The 18,954-nt window shown below is 37.8% G+C and overlaps 3 protein-coding genes across 7 annotated transcripts; 1 reads left to right on the forward strand and 2 right to left on the reverse strand.

The window, feature by feature from the left end:
• The first annotated feature begins 1,424 nt into the window (after nucleotides 1–1,424).
• Nucleotides 1,425–4,615, forward strand: LOC116032037 (CBL-interacting serine/threonine-protein kinase 12-like). The gene is made up of 2 exons (XM_031274424.1): nucleotides 1,425–3,118; nucleotides 3,954–4,615. Exon 1 carries the CDS (start codon nucleotides 1,653–1,655, stop codon nucleotides 3,099–3,101), a length of 1,449 nt encoding a protein of 482 aa, XP_031130284.1. The 5' UTR covers nucleotides 1,425–1,652; the 3' UTR covers nucleotides 3,102–3,118; nucleotides 3,954–4,615.
• A 2,766-nt stretch (nucleotides 4,616–7,381) lies between these two features.
• On the reverse strand, nucleotides 7,382–9,394 carry LOC116032038 (CBL-interacting serine/threonine-protein kinase 20). Its single transcript, XM_031274425.1, has one exon. It carries the CDS (start codon nucleotides 9,105–9,107, stop codon nucleotides 7,749–7,751), a length of 1,359 nt encoding a protein of 452 aa, XP_031130285.1. The 5' UTR covers nucleotides 9,108–9,394; the 3' UTR covers nucleotides 7,382–7,748.
• A 3,000-nt stretch (nucleotides 9,395–12,394) lies between these two features.
• Nucleotides 12,395–17,425, reverse strand: LOC116033536 (protein MALE DISCOVERER 2-like). 5 transcript variants are annotated; one of them, XM_031276285.1, is made up of 14 exons: nucleotides 16,911–17,425; nucleotides 16,222–16,742; nucleotides 16,001–16,133; nucleotides 15,774–15,845; nucleotides 15,444–15,587; nucleotides 15,189–15,359; nucleotides 14,857–14,937; nucleotides 14,709–14,770; nucleotides 14,215–14,619; nucleotides 13,940–14,130; nucleotides 13,727–13,859; nucleotides 13,478–13,632; nucleotides 13,203–13,388; nucleotides 12,395–13,081 (listed from the first exon to the last, which is right to left on the reverse strand). In XM_031276285.1, exons 2-14 carry the CDS (start codon nucleotides 16,337–16,339, stop codon nucleotides 12,821–12,823), a joined length of 2,112 nt encoding a protein of 703 aa, XP_031132145.1. In that variant the 5' UTR covers nucleotides 16,340–16,742; nucleotides 16,911–17,425; the 3' UTR covers nucleotides 12,395–12,820. The 5 variants fall into 5 exon arrangements, with proteins under 5 accessions (XP_031132145.1, XP_031132144.1, XP_031132141.1 ...); XM_031276284.1 differs by having other exon boundaries at nucleotides 14,215–14,616; nucleotides 14,857–14,952; XM_031276281.1 differs by having other exon boundaries at nucleotides 14,857–14,952.
• Nucleotides 17,426–18,954: the final 1,529 nt, after the last annotated feature.

An 18,954-nucleotide genomic window follows, 5' to 3' on the forward strand; every position in this document is an offset into this window, starting at 1 on the left:
TTTAAATTAAAATGTAAAAGTATTACTCCGTACATTTTTCTTTAAAAAATATTACGCTTTCCCTTGTAAGTAATAAATACGCTATTCCTAAATAGTATTACATTTTCATATTATGAACTTTTATCCTTTTTTTTTTAAAGGAAACTTTTATCCTTTTTTTTAGTATTACCGGGTCTGTTACAATGCAGTACCTGTTTATAACTACTTTCTCAACCTATTGAAGTACAAAAAGTCAATATCGCTCAAGATTATATTGAAATGTAAATTCCAATGCTCCCTATAATTCATTCAAACGCCCTCCCAGTGTGCAATTCGATTGGTCGATCAATTTAAACGTTATTTCAAGTGCAAACTAGCTAGCTAGTAGTACATTTTAGAATATTTTATCAATTAAAAGGGAATAAATACGGAGTAACTTCTATACAATTATATATCTTTTATGTTGAATATAATGGTTCTATTACTAAGGGTAAACAATGACCACGACAACATTTTAGGCATATATATTATTAATTCTGTTGCATATTTGAATTGGTTGCTACAATACAAAATTATATATGTTGTTGATTTAAAAATAATAATAATAAACGACAAATGTCATTAATTTCGATTTATTCTATTTGTAGTTATCAATTTTAAAAAGTAAATCATTTTAAATCAAAATGCCAATCTAACGGTGTTTTAAATATTTAAACTCAAAATAAAATACATTTTAACTTAGACTGTCCTAATCCCTAAAAGAAAGGGCCTTGCAAAATGATGTGGCATGTTTTATTATTATTATTATTATTATTATTATTAAATGATGTGAAATTAGAATCCAGTCTTAAAAGTGGAAAAAAAGAACATATTGGAGGGATTAAAGTAAAATTGAAAATATTACTATAATTAAAGAATTAAAATTGGGATAAACTCATAAAATGCAATGTGATGAACAGGCAAAAGTTGAATTGATATTCACTAGTTATCCCATATAACGGGTTGATGAGTCATTGTGATTTATCATTTTATTATCTTGTAGAGTTGAGGTGTGGAATTAATTGGAAGGAATTTGAACAAAAAATTAAATTGATATTTACTAGTTATCCCATATAACGGGTTGCTGAGTCATTGTGATTTGTCGTTGTATTATGGGAGTTGAGGTGCGAGATTAATCCGATATGGGAGTTGAGGTGCGAGATTAATCCGAAGGAATTTGGGCAAAAATTTGAATTGATATTGGTGTGGGGCCAATGAATAGGAAAAATCACAGCCGTTGGTGGAACTCAAGATTTTGATGAGAAAATCAAACATGTTGGATATACGTGTACGTCAGAAACAGTTCGTACCCTACCCCACCGCCACCTAGGAATAGTAAAATCTGAAATTGTCAATATATAAAGATGGTAGCTTTCAAACACCCATAAACTCTGACACAAATCATATATATATATTTATATATTTGTATATACATACGTGAGGTGTGTATACGGTGAAGGTGTACGCACCTCAAACTACACACACACCGCCTTTCAATGGCGACAACAACCCTCGCATTTCCTCCTCCAACGTAAATTTCCCAGAACGGTTCAGAGTTTTTTTTTATTTTGGTTAGACATTGATTATTGATTATTCGTTTCTGGATTATTCCGCTTCCTAAAGAGAAAGGGCGAATGGCCGACACCACCGCGGCCGCCGCGTCGAGCGCCGTGAAGCCCGCGGTGGCGAAAAGCTTCGGCAAGAAAGATCTCCTGGGCGGGCTTCTATTGGGGAGATTCGAAGTGGGGAGGCTCCTCGGCCACGGGACTTTCGCCAAGGTGTACCAAGCTAGGAACGTGAAAACGGACGAGAGCGTGGCGATCAAGGTGATCGACAAGGAGAAGATCTTAAAGGTGGGGCTAATCGGGCATATAAAGCGGGAGATCTCGATTCTCCGGCGGGTTCGCCACCCCAACATTGTCCAGCTCTACGAGGTAATGGCGACCAAGACAAAAATCTTCTTCGTAATGGAATACGTGAAAGGCGGGGAGCTTTTCAATAAAGTCGCCAAAGGGAGGCTCAAAGAAGACGCCGCCCGGAAATATTTCCAGCAATTGATCTCCGCGGTGGCGTTTTGCCACGCGCGCGGCGTTTACCACCGCGATTTGAAGCCGGAGAACATTCTGATCGACGAATATGGCAACGTAAAAGTCTCCGATTTCGGGTTATCCGCTATTTCCGAACAGATAAAACAGGACGGGCTATTCCACACTTTTTGCGGCACGCCGGCGTATGTGGCCCCGGAGTTATTAGCCAGAAAAGGCTACGATGCGGCCAAGGTGGATATATGGTCATGCGGGGTAATTTTATTTGTTTTAATGGCAGGTTATTTACCTTTCCACGACCAAAATGTTATGGCTATGTATAAAAAGATTTACAAGGGTGAATTTAGGTGCCCTAGGTGGTTTTCACCTGAATTAATCCGACTTCTGACCCGATTACTCGAAACAAATCCGGCAACTAGGATGACAATTCCGGAGATTATGACTAATAAATGGTTCAAGAAGGGATTCAAGGATGTTAAGTTTTATATTGAGGATGACAAATTGTGTAATGTTATTGATGATGGGGAGAATAATGGCAATGGCAATAGCAATGTGAGTGTGACTGATTCTTTGTCTGATTTATCTGAGTCAGAGTCTGAGATAGAGAGCAGGAAGAGACTGAATAGTGTGCCAAAACCTGTGAGCTTGAATGCATTCGACATTATTTCGTTTTCGCGTGGGTTCGATTTGTCTGGATTGTTTGAGGAGGGAGGGGATGGAGGGAGGATCATTTTGGAGGCACCTGTGTATATGATAGTGAATAAACTGGAGGAGATTGCGAAGGTGGAGAGTTTCAAGGTGAGGAAGAAGGATTTCAGAGTGAGCCTCGAGGGGTCCAAGGAGGGCGCGAAGGGGCCGCTCACGATTGCTGCTGAGATATTCGAATTGACACCGTCTTTGAGAGTTGTGGAGGTGAGGAAGAAAGGAGGGGATAGAGGGGAGTATGAGGATTTTTATAACCGGGAACTGAAGCCCGGTTTACAGAGCCTAGCACTTGAAGATGCTGCTAATTCTGGACAACCTTCAGATTCTGAATAGAGGGAGAATGGAAAAGGGTATGCTCTTTTCTCCTTCTTTATACTTGGTTTTTCCTTCTTTTTTTCTATTTGCTTTTGCAGTGAGGATTAAGTTTTTATGTGCTTTTAGTAGGCCTTCCAAATCATCAAGGAAACAACACATTGTTTCTGCTAAAGGTGTCTTCTTTGCAGTTCTGTTTCTGGTTTTCATACTCAAAGTAAAAGTATCACCTTTGAACTGAATTTTGACCATAATATTGCTACCATCATGCACTACAAGATTATTTTACCATTGTATATAGTTAGATCAAATTCTTTTAAGTTTATGTGTGTCAAGTTGCAGTCTTTTACTTCTGGAAATGCTGAGCTTTTTAGTAGTTAGAAAAAAACAAAAAGCCGTTTTTGACATTTTTGTAATGCACGCACATTTGATTGAGAGGAAACATCAGTACCCATAGATCATGTAACGAATAGCTAGCGGGTGAATTTGATGCGAGTAGACAAGTGTAGGAGTTATAAGTGCACAAGTCGAACCATAGACAAATCTTCGGGAGGCCACTAAGATTATTCATGTCTGCTCTCTGATTTTCTTTTTCTTGGCTCTAATTCTCTAACTCGTATCGCATTTTTACCATGTAGCATCTTTGGCCTTCAATTGTGTCTAAACAAGACATGGGCACTTTCGTTGCTCGTTCTTTAGCTCATGCTTCTACCTCTTTTCCTGTTTTAACCGAACAAGGATACATGTTGTGCAGAATTGCCATGCCTGGGATTGTTCGATACCAGACAATGTTACACTGTCGTTTTATTTAGTAATCATAAGACAGTAGTATTCCAACGCTAGAAATTGATGATTTTTATGTTTTTTTTTCAGGATGGAAGCTCTGCGCCTGCAATGACTGGTTAGGATTGCATCTCCACTTGAAGGAAAGACTGCAAAAACCCAAGACTCAGAACCACAGCCAACCCAAATCTGGGTTCAATTCATTTCCCAGTTTCAACCAATCAATACTCACTAAAGAAATGGTGTTAATATCTGAACTGCAATTTGATTGGTTGGGCATTATTATCTGATATTCATTCACTGTATTACATGGGAAAGAGAAGAAAACAAAAGTGATGTAGAATCCAACAAAACAAATCATTCATTAAATTCTTGATTCAGGTGGTTTTTGATTCACTGGGTGTTGCAGTCTTGCCATCAGTTTTGTCTCCTAGCTTTAGCATGGCTTCTCTGATATGTTCTTGGGTCAAGTGGAAATTCTTTTATTATTTAATTTGTTTATTTATTTTATTTTATTGTATTTTATTATGTAAGAGTAAGATACTAGAATCTATGTAATATTCAGGAATCATACTGTGTCTAGTGAGACAAAAACAAATCATTCATAAATCCTCGTACTCTCATAGCATGATTTGTTTGAGGTTTTGTTTTATATGGATTATAAGATTCTGATGGAATGTAAGACAAGAAGTTGGCACTTGTATTATGTTTTATTTGAATATATATCTACCAAGCTGTGGGAGTTGTAGAAATTGTTTAATCTATTACGTAGTATTATATTTTATGGTTAGCAGTTGTTTATCATGGTATAAGTCCCAGAGTAATTATACATGTATTCTCATTCTATACGCTAATCCCTAATATGTGACATACTTTGATTCCTTAATTTAAGGAGTCATGATTTTTATCTTTTACTTTTTATTTTCTTCCAATAAAATTTAAATATTTAGTGGGAGTAAAAATTAGGAGTAAATTTTTGAAGTCCAACTAGTATTTTTGTAAGTTCTTGGACAAGGCTCATTTACAAGGCTAGATTTCAAATTTTCAATATTTCATGTTGTAAATAGTACGTTGAATTCAAAATTATATACAAATTTCATGTAATCTAATTTTATTCCCTCATTAATTATATTTCATGCTATCCTTATTCCTGAAAAAAGCACGCTTTTAAGCTGATGTGATTGCATATAATTTATTTTCTTTCACGGTGTATTGCAAGCTTGCCATACAATGCAAAAGCTGCTAATGAAAACTTTTGTAAATTTATTTCATTTTATATATGTATATATTTATTGGAAAAATATATTCATTTATTATCGTAATATGAAAGTTTGAACACTTTTGAAAGTAAGAGAGTATTGTAAGATGTAAAGAAAATAATGAAAGAATTACAAATTTGGTGTCATGGAGGTAGGACCTACTTTCGAAAATGAGATAATATTTCAGGGATAAGGATAACGTCATAATTAAATACAAAAAGTCTAATATAATAATAGCGAGCTTTGATTTACAAGAAAGTTATAGTTACTACTCGAATGTGCGCTTTAGGTGAACTCTCCTTGTAACCCTAACTAGCAAAAGACTACCAATGAAGTAAACCAGTTTAGATTGTTCATAGTTGACTAGGTCAAATCAAGAAGATCAATAAACGATTTTCACAATGAGTATGACTTGAAAGTTGAAACATTGTGGTTATCAAGCCAATTGTCGACTAGCTTGGCTGATGTTGCCTACCAAGTTACATCATAAGGACCATTGCTAAGAGCACCCTTATCAGGGTTTTTATTTGGTTTATAGCAGTAAAAGTGCCAACATGGCATGAGAGAGAGGAGGAGAGAGAGTGAAAAAAAAATGTCATGCAAATACAAGTTATTGGAATAGTGTTTGGCAGCATCAAAATCGAAGAAAAGAAAGGTGTTGTGCGCGAAGCGTCCATGCGGGCGCGCCGGAGAGTAGCTTTACTTTTTTATTTTTTTATTTTTAAATTAGATTTGTTTTAAGTTTTTTCCCTGGGTGTGGTCGTCGGTTCGTGTTCTCGGGAACTGCTCGGGACCACTAGCTCTTGGTTACAACAAAATATTAGGGATTTTTGGAGGACTCAAGAGTATAAATGGAGTAAGGATCCACGAGATTTGAGAAATCTTGCCTAAAGTCAGATTTAGAAACTCGTTACCTAATATGCTCCGCTTTCCTATTGTATTTTAGGAAGTATTTTAAAGCTTGAGATCCTGGTTTGGTAGGCTTATTTTCAGGAATTCAATTTCCTTTTGTGTACTTAGAGTATCCATATCAGTTGTAATTTTTTAAGGGTTTTTGCAGGTATGACTATGAGAGAAGGTGAAAGATAAGGAAGAAAAAATTTTTAAAAAAAAAACAAACAAAAAGATGTCAGATCTAAAAAATAAATTAAAAAAAGATTCTACGCGCCCTCGTGCATTACAGGCGCTTCCTAGGCGCCTTTGTGCCCTCCGTTTCCATCACGCGAAATAAATTGATTTGCAGATGTTTTCTCTCTCTTTCTAGAGACCACAAATAACCCAATTCTTCTCAAATATAATTTCTTCTCTCATCCCTCCTCTCTCTTCCATATCACCCTCTCTCACTTCCAACTCATCCTATAATCCAAGAAAAAACTCCTGTTAAGGATGCTCTTAGTTCTCCTGCATAAGTACCCCTCCCAGGGTGTATAAAGGGTCCGAAATTTTAAGGCAATTTATGCAAAATTTCTTGCTTTAGGCTCTCTTTTGCGTTCTTGTTACTTATCCTTTTTACATTTAAGTTTATCCAAATGGTTGTGTTGGCCAATCGTTAACTACCGTTAAGCGTAAAATCAACAAATAAAATATGAATATTATTTCATTATTTGGTTGGACTATAAGATTACATAAAGAATTATATTCAAAGGTTTGGTCTGTTAATAAATAGAAAATGAATATATAGTCTAATGATAAAAATACTTATTTGGGGAACTACCATTGGGTCTCACTCCAGCGTCGAGCTGATAGTTTGGCTATATACATCCAAATATATTCAACAACTAGAATAACGCCAAAGTTATTTAGCTCCAAGTGAATTATGCTCTAATGACATATCAAAGCGGATCGTGATCAAATAGCTTAAAATTGTTTGTTGCCTAAATGGTAGCCGCAATGATGGTGATGAGGATGAGGAGGGAGGGAGTAGCGGTTTTCTTTGGGTTTGAATGAGTCAACAAAACAAGTCATCAAATTATTTTTATTTAAATTCAATGTCTGCATTATGGGTATTTACATGATAATAACCTGGAGAAAATGCTAATCTAACATAATTTAAAAAGTAAATGTGGCAAATTAAGTTCTGCCAAAGAGTTTTTGTTCAAAATTCAAACTAGACAGTTAGACTAAAGTTATTGTGATTCATATCCTTTCAAATCCTCTATGCCCAACCTTTTGGGACAAAAGAAGTTTCCATTAAATAAAAGTTTCCATTAAACATATTCTATAGTAATTTCACCTCATGGAATCCTCTATCCCATCACCTGACAGTTTCCGTTAAGTGATATATTAATCTTTTTGTCCACCGACATCCTAATTTACCAAGAATTATGCTCATTTCATATGCAAATGTCAAATGAAGTTCAAGAATACAACAAATATACAACTTTGTTCTCCTTTAACTCATCCTGAAACTTTCTTTTGGCATGAAAAGTTGTGGTTGGAGCTTAAATTTGAAACACATCTTTCCTCAATCTGTAGAGTTGAAGTTAAATACAGGCATCTCTTCAATCCCAGAGACATATACATCGCAACTCTCAATTAATACCCAATTTCTCGCTGCTTAATTGTTATTAATCTCGATTCATTTGAAAACAGTTTCGAAACGTTAAAAATTCTCCGATCATCCCAATTAACGCGGCTGCTCACTGCCTTCCCATTTCCATACGATGTCCTTGAGCGACGGTCTCAATTCCCGTTCGCAGAAATTTCTGTACTCCATTGTATCGCCGGAGCTTTTCTTCACCTCCACCACGTGAAACGACGGCGTCACCTCGAAGATCTCGGCGTCAATGGCGAGCTGCCCTTTCCTCCCCTGTTTGTTCCCCTGAAGCTTCACCATCCCGTCTTTTTTCTGGACCTGAAAGTGCTCCGACATTGCGATTTCCTCGAGCTTGGAGACGATGGTGGAAGCCGGCTGCTGGGTCGTGAATCGGGACTCCGGTTTTTTGTTCGTGTCGACGTCGAAGAGACCGGAAAGGTCGAAGCTTGGGGAGAGAGAAATGATGTCGAATGCGTTCAGGCACGTGGGTTTCATGTTCTCTGTTTTTTTCGGTTTCTGGGACGAGGATCCGGCCTGGTCGTCGATGATGTCGAAAACGCTTCTCGGAGATTCTTCGGATTCCGGGTCGAGGGTTATGGGTTTGGGTTGGGATTGGATTTGGATTTGGGTGAAATCCTTTTGGAACCAGGAATTTTCCATGAGTTTAGAAAGGGAGATTCTTGTGATGGGATTGGGGTCAAGAATTCTTGAGAGTAATTTCTTGGCCTCGGGCGGGAACCATTTAGGACACTTGAAATCTCCTCTGCTAATTTTCCTGTACATTTGCATGAGATTTGCGTCCTGGAATGGGAGATAACCGGCGAGGAGGACAAAAAGAATGACCCCACAGGACCAAATGTCGGCCTTCTCGCCGTCGTAGCCTCTCTTGGTGATGACCTCGGGCGCCACGTAGGCCGGCGTCCCGCACGTGGTGTGTAGGAGCCCGTCCTGCCTACGCGATTCGGCCAGGGCGCTCAGCCCGAAATCCGACACTTTAAGATTCCCCATCTCGTCCAGCAAAAGATTCTCCGGCTTCAAATCGCGGTGGTAAACTCCACGGCTGTGGCAGAAATCCACGGCGGCGATTAGCTGCTGAAAGTATTTCCGGGCGGTTTCCTCCTTCAGCCGCCCCTTAGCCACCTTGTCGAAAAGCTCTCCGCCCCGGACGTATTCCATGACGAAGTAAATCTTCGTCTTGCTCGCCATGACCTCGTGGAGCTGGACGACATTGGGGTGTTTGATCATCCTCATCACCGAAATCTCCCGCTTGATCATATCGATCAACCCCACCTTCATCACCTTCTCCTTGTCAATCATCTTCACGGCGACATTCTCGCCGGATTTTAGGTTCCGGGCGTGATACACCTTGGCGAAGGTCCCCTGGCCGAGAAACCGCCCGATTTGGTACTTGTGCATCAACATCGCCCCCTTCTCCATTTTTGCGTTCATGGTATCCGAGCCCAGGCAAACGAATCAGAGGGGTGATGAATATGGCCTTACTGAATATAATTGACCATTTTTTGGGGCTGGAAAATGGATTTAACGCAGGGTGGAGGAGGAGGACGATGCAGGCCTGCAGGGGCTCGGAGGGAGAAAGTCCTCGCCCCTACACAGTGTCACGAGGGAGGATTTGTTTTGGAAGGCGAATGAAGTATCAGAGGCGCAGAGTGGATTGTGAGACAACCAGAGAGAATGAGTCTAATGTTGTTTCTCAGCCATCACTTGTCCTAGAAGATAGAGGCCGGTTTTAGTTTGGTGCAAATAAATATATATATGTTCTATGTTTACTAATCATGGTTTTTACACTTAATCAGATTGACAGAAGAGTTGCGTTCCAGATATGACAATTTGAGTGGGAATATTATTGTTGATGAGTTAATGATTTTGATATACATGTGGTAGCTATAATGCTCTCATCCTTGATCTTTTTGAGGAGAGGAGACTCTCATCCTTGATCTAATATATGAATACAATTACATTTATTATATACATTGAAATAAACTTTCAATTCACTCGATCAAAATATTTTTTTCTGTAGAACATTCGGTATTCTCATCACTTGAAACTAGTTCCTATTTGCACAACTTGTAGTACATTTGTAATTCGCTCACTAACTATCCCAAACTACTGAGTTATAATCATATTTTTGTTAAAATTTTATATGCTTATGTAAATTAATTTAACAATCTCAACATAAACTATTGGACTTAGTTTGGAAATAATCCACGTACAAATAGGATTGTAAACCAATAAATCAATAATAGGAAATAAATGAACTTCTGGTCACTCGGGGTGAGCTAGGAGTAGAGTATAGTATTATTAATATAGCAATGTGTCGATTTTTTTATTTTTTAGTTTTTGATACATTAACATCGTATTTATAGATGAATATGAAATAATTCGCTCACTAATGGTGTGTCTGGTACGTACATGCATGCAAAGTTTTCCTAGTAGAAGACACAAGTGAGAATACTATATATAGGGTGGTTACAATGTACTTTGTGCATCTTAAGATAGTAGCAAGCTTAGGTCGATCAAAGTTGAGAAACCCAAATGATAACGAGTCAAGGTTAATTCAACACAACTACACGATTCAATTGATCAACATTAAATTATTTTTTCATCAATTATTCTATTTAGGTCAAACTTACGTACTCTCCAAATAAAATGACGTAAGTTAATAATAATAATAATAACCACAATAAGCGCGACACGTAATGATTCAATTTTAAAAACTTTTTAGGTAGAATATCAATGTCACGTTTGTACATGTTGTTTGTGTCAATGGCAACACACTAAATAATAGCCATCTGATGGGAATGTCTCAATGTTACAATGAGATCGAACTATGAGGTTGGCATGTAGGAAAAATAGCGTATCAGCCAAGAAACATTATCATATCATGGTCCCAATCTTTTTTGTTGTGGCCTGGCTAGGGCAAGATGAGAAGCCAAGAATTGAATGCATGTACACATCCATGACTGGAAGACCACGTACCATGCACCATATATGTATTCAACAAATTAAAACTTATGAAAATAATATAATGGTGGGCTAGATGGGTGGTTCGGTGCACCGCATCACGTGTTGGGACCACATTTGCATGTGACTTGTTTCAATAGTGTCTTGCCAAGTGGCAAATTATGCAGCTCTTCTATAGTGTGGTGGCTGCATGCTTGTACTAGCTGGAGCCCAATGGTTCACAGAGAAACAGGGCCTCTATACCGCACAATGTTTTAAAAAAAAAAACAATTGATTCATAGTTCATACAAGACAAGACATCGTGTATTGTATTTTGTAAGGTTTACATGTTTTTTAATATATATCCTAACCTCCAGAACCTTGCTTAAGAATCGTTGAAAGAGGTAAATCGCAAGTCATTTAAACAGTTTCCCAGTCAGTTCCTGTCGCTGTGTGCACAAGGGATTCATTTTCACACTTCCATCAACTTGGGGAGCATAATCTCCCATCTAAGGAGTCCAAGGGTCAAACTCTAGCCTTGCGCCGCTGAAAATCAACCAATTTTCAACGACAAAATAAAAAAGTGTCATTTTTTTCAGACCATTTTTGTGGGTGGTCGGAAAAGTGGTCAGAAATTTGATAATTGCCAACAGTGTCGCCGTAACCGTAAACAACAATGGGACATAAATAGGTAAATCAGTCTAAGTTGTCTCATATATTGCTGATCGGTTCAAACGAAGAATACCAATAGATTATTTAAAAGGAGTCAAAATTATCAAATTAATTGTTTGAAAAAGTTGAAATGAAAGAAGAAACAAAAGCAAAACTCATTAACAAAATTAATTAATTCTTTAAAAAATCAAGAATACAGTAAGTTGAAATGAAGGAAGAAACGAAAGCAAAACTCAATAACAAAATTAATTAATTCTTTAAAAAAATCAAAAATACATTATACACACTTCTGTTCATACAACGTTTTTTTTTTAACTTACTGAAACACAAAGAGTCAACGTTCTACTAAAGATCAAACATGTGATCTCTCACTTGGGAGAGCCACAACTATGCCGCTAGACCACAAGATCTTTCGCATACTTCTAAAACAATGGCATGGTGGCTTTGAAGACATTATGAAAGGCCCGATCCGGCCTTTTTAATGTGTAACAGCAAACATGCGCAATAAAGATGAAATTCCCAACTCCCAACGTAACTGCCCAACTTATGTATCTAATTTCTAATGCAATCGTCCAAAGCTTTAAAATTTTGTATTTTATTGGCCATCAATGATTGAAGTTGTCCCTGACCAAAAGCAATCTGATCGAATTTATTGATAACTTTATTATGATTGAATTATATCGTTAGAGCATCCGTAACAATAGATATTTGAGAGTTTATAGTACAAGAGTTGCTTAGTTGGAAGTGAGAGAAACAATGTGAGAGAAAAAAAATCAGTCTACAAAAGAAGGGTTCTTCGTACAGTAACATGCTTTTATGAATTTCAAGAACAATTGTGCCACCCAATTGCGCCCAGCGGGCGCGTCAGGCACGGCTGACAATCTTACTTTTTTGTTTTTTTTTTTCTTAAATTAAATTGGTTTTAATTTTTTTTCCCTCCCTCTTACTTGTCAGGCGCGTGCAGCGGCGCGTCAGGCTTTGTCTTAGCCCTAGTTAACTTTTGACTCAAAGAAACATATTTTTTTAACTATGAAACCTTCTATGTAATAACAAGGTCTATTACTTTAGAAAAAGATAAGAATTTAGCAGAGTTACAGACACGATACTCAATTCCCTTCTATTCCATTCCATTCCAATAAAAATTTCACAAAATCTGCAAATACCACTCTGTAGAACCTAAGAAGCTAGAGACAACTAGGATGGAGCTTAGGTAGTTACAAACACTCGACACTCTTCAAATCATCTTTTCTTTTTTCTTTTCTTTTCTCTTTTTTTTTTTTGGTAAATATTTTACTTTACATTGACATTCACGAAAGTAGCAAAGCACTTCAATCCAAAGAAAAAAAAAAGGTGAAAAAATAAAAGTGAAACAAAGAATGAAACAGTACTAGAAACCCATTACAAAGGCAGATGGAGAGAACAACTAGTACAAAATATATGTGAGGTTTAGCTGAAGTACTGCACAGGATTATGGAGTATTTATACATAATAAAACCAATCCTTCCTCTTAAAATAGGCCGGTATGCCGATTATGGTGCCTCCGCAGATAGGATCTCGAGTTCAGCCCACCAGAGCGGAGACAGCCTCGGAACAGCAGCCTCGGGCGAGATACCAAGGACTTCCCTCAGCTTTGAATTGACTTCGTTGATCGTTGGTCTTTTCCTCGTGTCTTGCTGAACGCATTGTTGGATTACCTCGCAGATGACTGCTAGCTCGTTATCCTTGTAGGACTTCAGTGTTGGATCAATCAATTTGTCGGTGTTCTGTTTGTCGTTCAGAAAAGGTGTAGCCTATACAAACCCACAGTCTTGTTAAGAAAGCTTCTAAAGGGGGCTAAATTAAACTTGCAAAACTAGTCGAACTTTCACCGAAGAGAAAAGAAAGCGGGATACTAATACAATTGAGACTTACCCAGTTCAGAATAGGGCCTTGCTCTTCTGAGTAAGGTAGCTTTCCCGAAATTATTTCGAGTAACATAAGTCCAAAGCTGTAGATATTTGTTTCCGGTTCTGCAAGTGGTGGCAGCTCAGAATGCTCCTCGTTTTCCCCTAACTTTGTCTTGTCTGTGAATTCTTTCCAGAAGGTGATCTCTCCAATCTGTGAAGAAACAATCGCTTAAATTAGATGTTTTATACAAAGTTGTGTGTCAAATTTATCAATAACATTTACAAAGGATAGATGTGAACCTTAGCAGCATAATCATCTGTCAAAAATATGTTATCTGAAGTCATGTTGGAATGAGACAAAGGCGGATTCAGATTGTGCATGTACTGTAGACAATACGCTACTCCCATTACAATTCTCATCCTTGCACTCCAGTCAAGATGTTCGAGTTCTTGATCTGAAGTCACAATGAAATTAGATGTTGTAAAACTGCGCGCTTTCTTGAAAAAAATGTTTGGAGATGCAAATTTGCGTGAGTAGCTAGGATTTACCTTGGAGATGCTCAGAAAGAGTTCCGTTTGGAGCGTACTCAAATACCATCATCCTAGTAAAAGGTTCCTCCTCCTCACAGTAACCGATGAGGTTAAGGAAATTCTTGTGGTTAATTCTTGAAAGAGTGTCAATCTGTCAAATTGCAAATAAGTAAATAGAGTTTTTTTCTAACGGGAAAAGTGACAAAACACTGGATTACTTTGTCGTCTAACCTTCTTCCTGAAGGTCAATTCTGAACACTTGGACCAATCTTTTAGAGCATGTATAGAAGTAGAAACAACTGCAATCTCGACTCCACTAGATAAAGTTCCCTTGTAAACAGTGGTAACCTCGTTTGTTCTTATGATGTTGCTAAAATCTTCACATGCTGCTTCTAGCTCGGGTCTGTTCAGCTTAGGGACACCTGGAAAAAAAAAAAATTGCTACATGAATCAAAATTTCGTTCAAATCTAGATTCTGCTTTCTCGTGATTGTCACTTATAATCACCTGTAACGAATGCTTTCTGCAACTGACCACTCAATCCCGTCTTCCACGGGCCAATGGTTCTGGCTGCTCTGCATCTGCAGATACAGATGATCACCAAAGCAATAATAAGCAAGAAAACTCCGCATAAAATGGCCACTAAATACTTCCATGAAAGTCCAGAATCTTGGTTGTCGGTTTGCTGTGGATTTGATTTACTATGCTGCTTTGAATCTCCAGAAGGCGGTGGTGATTGAGGAGGTTTCGCCTTTGCCCCAATTACAGCAGGAAATGACCCGCTACTTCTGCTGAATGGCTGGGGAGAAATATTGCCCAATGGTGCCCCGCCATTTGCGGGAGCAGCAGCTAGGTTATTTGACTGCTCAGCTAACTTACGTCGTGTGATGGCATGGAGACGAGACAAAGCTGCTAAGAGCAAGAGTCGACGGACCCTTTAGAGTGCTAAAAAAAGGTATGCACTTCAATGAAAGTTAATTTAGAGTAGCGTTTTGTCTCACTTGACTGGTGTTCGAAGCTGTAGTTATAATTCCCGTGCAAAAAGCCCTTCCCGAAATTCAATCTGTATTGGAATGAGAACACGTTTCAGAAGGAGCATCAATTGAACGAGACATGGCAGCCTAACAAACATTTTAGCATTTTACTCACATGGAAACGAGATTGAGATAACGGACTAGTATCCCTTTTATAGGCGCTAGGTAGAAACCCATTTTCTTCAACGGCCTCCAACTGGAATGACAGATGCTGCCCAAAGCTTGCATCAAATTACCAGAGCAAATATTCCACTCAAAAATGCATGATTTGCAGTAAAAGCATAACAATGTTACTAGAGGGAACCATTTTTTCTTACTAAGACTCAAGTCGAACAAGATGAAAAAACGTGCTCATGCTGTCTTATTCGAGAAAATCCCGTCTCCAGTGACTTTACTATGTATCAACACACAAATAAATTACAGCATTAAAAAGTTAATAGCCCTTACCAGCCCCCGAGTTTTCTATGTATGAAGCCAGTTCCTGCAGAGATGAGGTTCGTGTCAAACTGCAAGTCTGTCGTAGAGATGAGGTTCGTGTCATACTGCAAGTCTGTCAGCAACTCGAGCTGCCCAATCTCCAAAGGAACGTTTCCTTCGAAGTCATTGTTACAAAGCAACCTGAGGAAAAGTGAAAACGATGTTCAGAAGCTCAAATTTTTTGCTTCTGCTGCACGAGAATTCCATAGTGACAGAATGTCTCACAAGCTTCTTAGTAAATGTAGGCCACCAATTTCTGCCGGAATTCTTCCATTCAAACGATTATCCCTTAGATCCAGCACCTCTAGCATTTCGAGTTGTCCGATTTCTCGAGGAACAACGCCAGAAAAATGGTTGTTCGAGAGCTCACTAACGATGCAATTAGACAGCACAAAGGAATAGATTCTTAAGATTCACAAAAGAAAACGCAAAGAAACAGAGCATGTAAATATATATCTCGCAATGCGACCTCCACACAAGCTCTTCTAACTATTACACGAACATAAGCAAACAACCTCAAAACATTAACTTGAATAGCAAAGTAAGACTACTTACAGCGATTTCAAATGGGGAAGATTTCCAAGCTCCGGTGCCAATGTTCCTTTTAGATCGTATCCACTAAGATCCCTATACAAAAGGGAGGCAAATACATCAATACAAGAAACCATTTCGTATTAGTTCACCACTCGGCCACATTGTTCTATCGAGATAAGACCTAAACACTAAACCCACCGAAACAAACTCCTAACGAAAAACACCAAGTAAAAGCAAGAGGGACTTACAGCATTTCCACTTTACCATCAAAACAATGAACGCCAGTCCACAAACAAGGATCACAATCATCACTATTCCAGTTTAAGAAAATTTCATATGGATCATAAACCACTCTTTCTTGAAATTTCAACAACGCCAATCCTGATTATGGTCAATTAAGCTCGGTTAAAAGCACAAAAAGTATAACCAAGACCGAACTACAAAAAAATCACGATTCTTCAATCTTCACCTTCAGAATTAAGAGAGCAACACCCGTGAATGTCCAAAGCGAGAATCAAAAGGGCGAGATACAAAAACTGAATTCCTCCATATGCAGTCAATCTAACCCCCATTGCTTTCCAAACCATACAAAGCTGTGATTGAGGCAGCGATAATCTCTGCCAACAGCTAGGACTCTACACAGAATTGCCAGCTTTCTTTCGTCTCTCTCTTTATCAACAAAATGACCCTCCGAGCAACAATTTGTTACTCGGACACAATCACACTTAATTTTAGAGAACACCAAATATGACAAACTCAAACACTAAACGCATTTATAGATAGATACAACTTTCCTTAAATTTCCTACAAAGCACATACTAAATTACAATCAAAACCAAAAACATCAGCGCTTTCCAACCCATCCATCGAATCAGGGCCTCTCATTGTTCCGGATTTCTATTTTTAGCCTATTCTACCTGCGTTGTCTCCAGCAATCCAACAAACAAGGGTCGACGAATCATTAAAATTTCTCCAAGATGCAATCTTTAGCTGCAAATTTGTTCAGAAAAGGCTCAAACTTGCCAAGCATTGCTTCATAACAAGAAATAAATGAGAGCATTGTTTCACAAGCTAATCAAAAGAAAAGTGCATGGAATATCAGAATAACCATATTCACAAGCAATCTATAATATAAGGGGATTGAAATAATTAACTAACCCAAAAGGAGGATGAAAGGGCAGTCAACGAATGATTATAAGATGAATTGTTCTTTTTGCTGCTTTCTTGTTGCCGAGGACGAAAAGTTTCCACAATTATTGAAAATGGCGATGGGTGTATGGAAAAATTGGTGGGCCCCGGAAGGCAGCTGAAGAAAAATTCAATCGTATAATGTCGGAAAACAATTGGGAAGAAATGAATTAACGTGAGAAATGATCAAATGTTTGTGTTTTTTTTTTTGGGTAACTTTTTTTTTTTTTTTCTTTTTCTGGTTTTGCTCTTGACTGCCCTTTTTCAGGATGATCCCAGAGAACCTTCTCTTCTTCGACCCTCTGAAAGTGGGGAAGAAGAGGGTGGAAAAGCTTTCTCTCTCTTGTTTTCCCTTTCTAAAAAGGTTGTTTTTTGCCCTTCCACTTTCTCTCTCTACCACCCCCAACACCTCAGCCACCACCACCCCACACCAAGCTCTGTTCTTTCCGAGATTTTTCCACTCTTTTCTGATTTTTGCATTTCCATTCACGCTCAACATTTTTTTCCCTGAATTTCTATATATTTTTTATTTATGATACGTAGAAATATTTATTATTATTTTTTTAATAAATAAATTTTATTTGAGCCCAACACATAAAAAGAGCATTAGTTTTTGAGAGTGTCGGGTTAACTGTTAACCGCCGGCGATGTATTTTCGCGCGGTTTCCGTGGGTGGTGACGATGGCCCCCACATCCGAAGAACTCGGACGCGCTTATACGTACTTTGACTGGGTCCCACCCTCTCCTACTTCAAGTTTCAACTCATCAACTCTTATTATTACGTGCCACCCTCTCATTTGGTCATTTGGTGGCACCAACTGAGATTATATATTCGAAATATTTTTTTAATAATATAATTGTAACTTTTTAATACATCTTAATTTAAAAAAGTTCACAAGCACTATCTATAATTTAGTCAAGTTCATCTCCTACCTTCCTAACATGTTCTCGCTAGATGAAAGATTCGTTGAGGACTTCAATCTTGGACTGAAAATGTTCAAAGAGTGCACATTTTAACAGCTTTGTGAGGATATCAACAAGCTGCTCTTTAGAAGAAAGATGACGAACAACTAAAGCCCCGATAGTCGCCAACTCATGAACAAAGAAATAGTCAAGTGCAAGATGTTTCATTCTAGAATGGAACAGGGGATTGTTACAAACATATGTAGCACTGAGATTATCACAGAGTATAACAGGAGAGCAATACACCCGTAGTTCTCGCAAAAAATTGATGTTAATAACTATTGAATAATAATAACAAACCCAGAAGAATGAGCTAAAGACTAAGTACAATCTATATTCCTAACAAGCCTAAGGATGTAAATGAGTCAAACTACTCATGAGTTATTCAGGTTTAATTCGATAAATATTTAATTTTTTTATCAGGCTACGAAGTGTCCTAAGCAGGATTCAAATTTGATCCAATTATAATCGAATCAAGTTCAAATAATTTAAGTAATAAATTAACTATTCAAATTTAACTCGACTTTTAACTCGATTACATCGTAATCCAAATCATATAAAAATCATGATAAATATCACATTAGCAACTTTAACATGGCAATGAAATCCACACACTCGTCTCCATTCTTTAAGGTGCTTTTCAAAACAACTTTTACTTATTCATTAGCCTGATTCGTATTGATCAATTATGTGTCGTACTTATTTATGCTTCACCCATTGCATCCAAACATCTTTAATTCTTACACTCCAACAAAAGAAGAGATTCCTCGATCTCCTTCATATATAGTCCACCGCTCCTCTTTACACGTGCCCTTAGCTTCAATAATTGTTTCAGAATCTAACTACGTGCTTACACTATTCAACTTCCTTCCTCTTGTTTTCTTAACTTCATTAATATAATTCTATCAAAAAACTATTCATGGATATAACTTTTTCGACCGGGACTAACTACACCACAATTAAATATTCTATTGTAATGTCACTCTTATAATGTAATAATAGTCCATGAGGTAATCAAAATTTGGGTTGAGCCTAGACTTGAGGTTTCTTA

This window comes from Ipomoea triloba, chromosome 10 (genome assembly GCF_003576645.1).
Source record: "Ipomoea triloba cultivar NCNSP0323 chromosome 10, ASM357664v1".
Taxonomy (NCBI): Eukaryota; Viridiplantae; Streptophyta; class Magnoliopsida; order Solanales; family Convolvulaceae; genus Ipomoea; species Ipomoea triloba.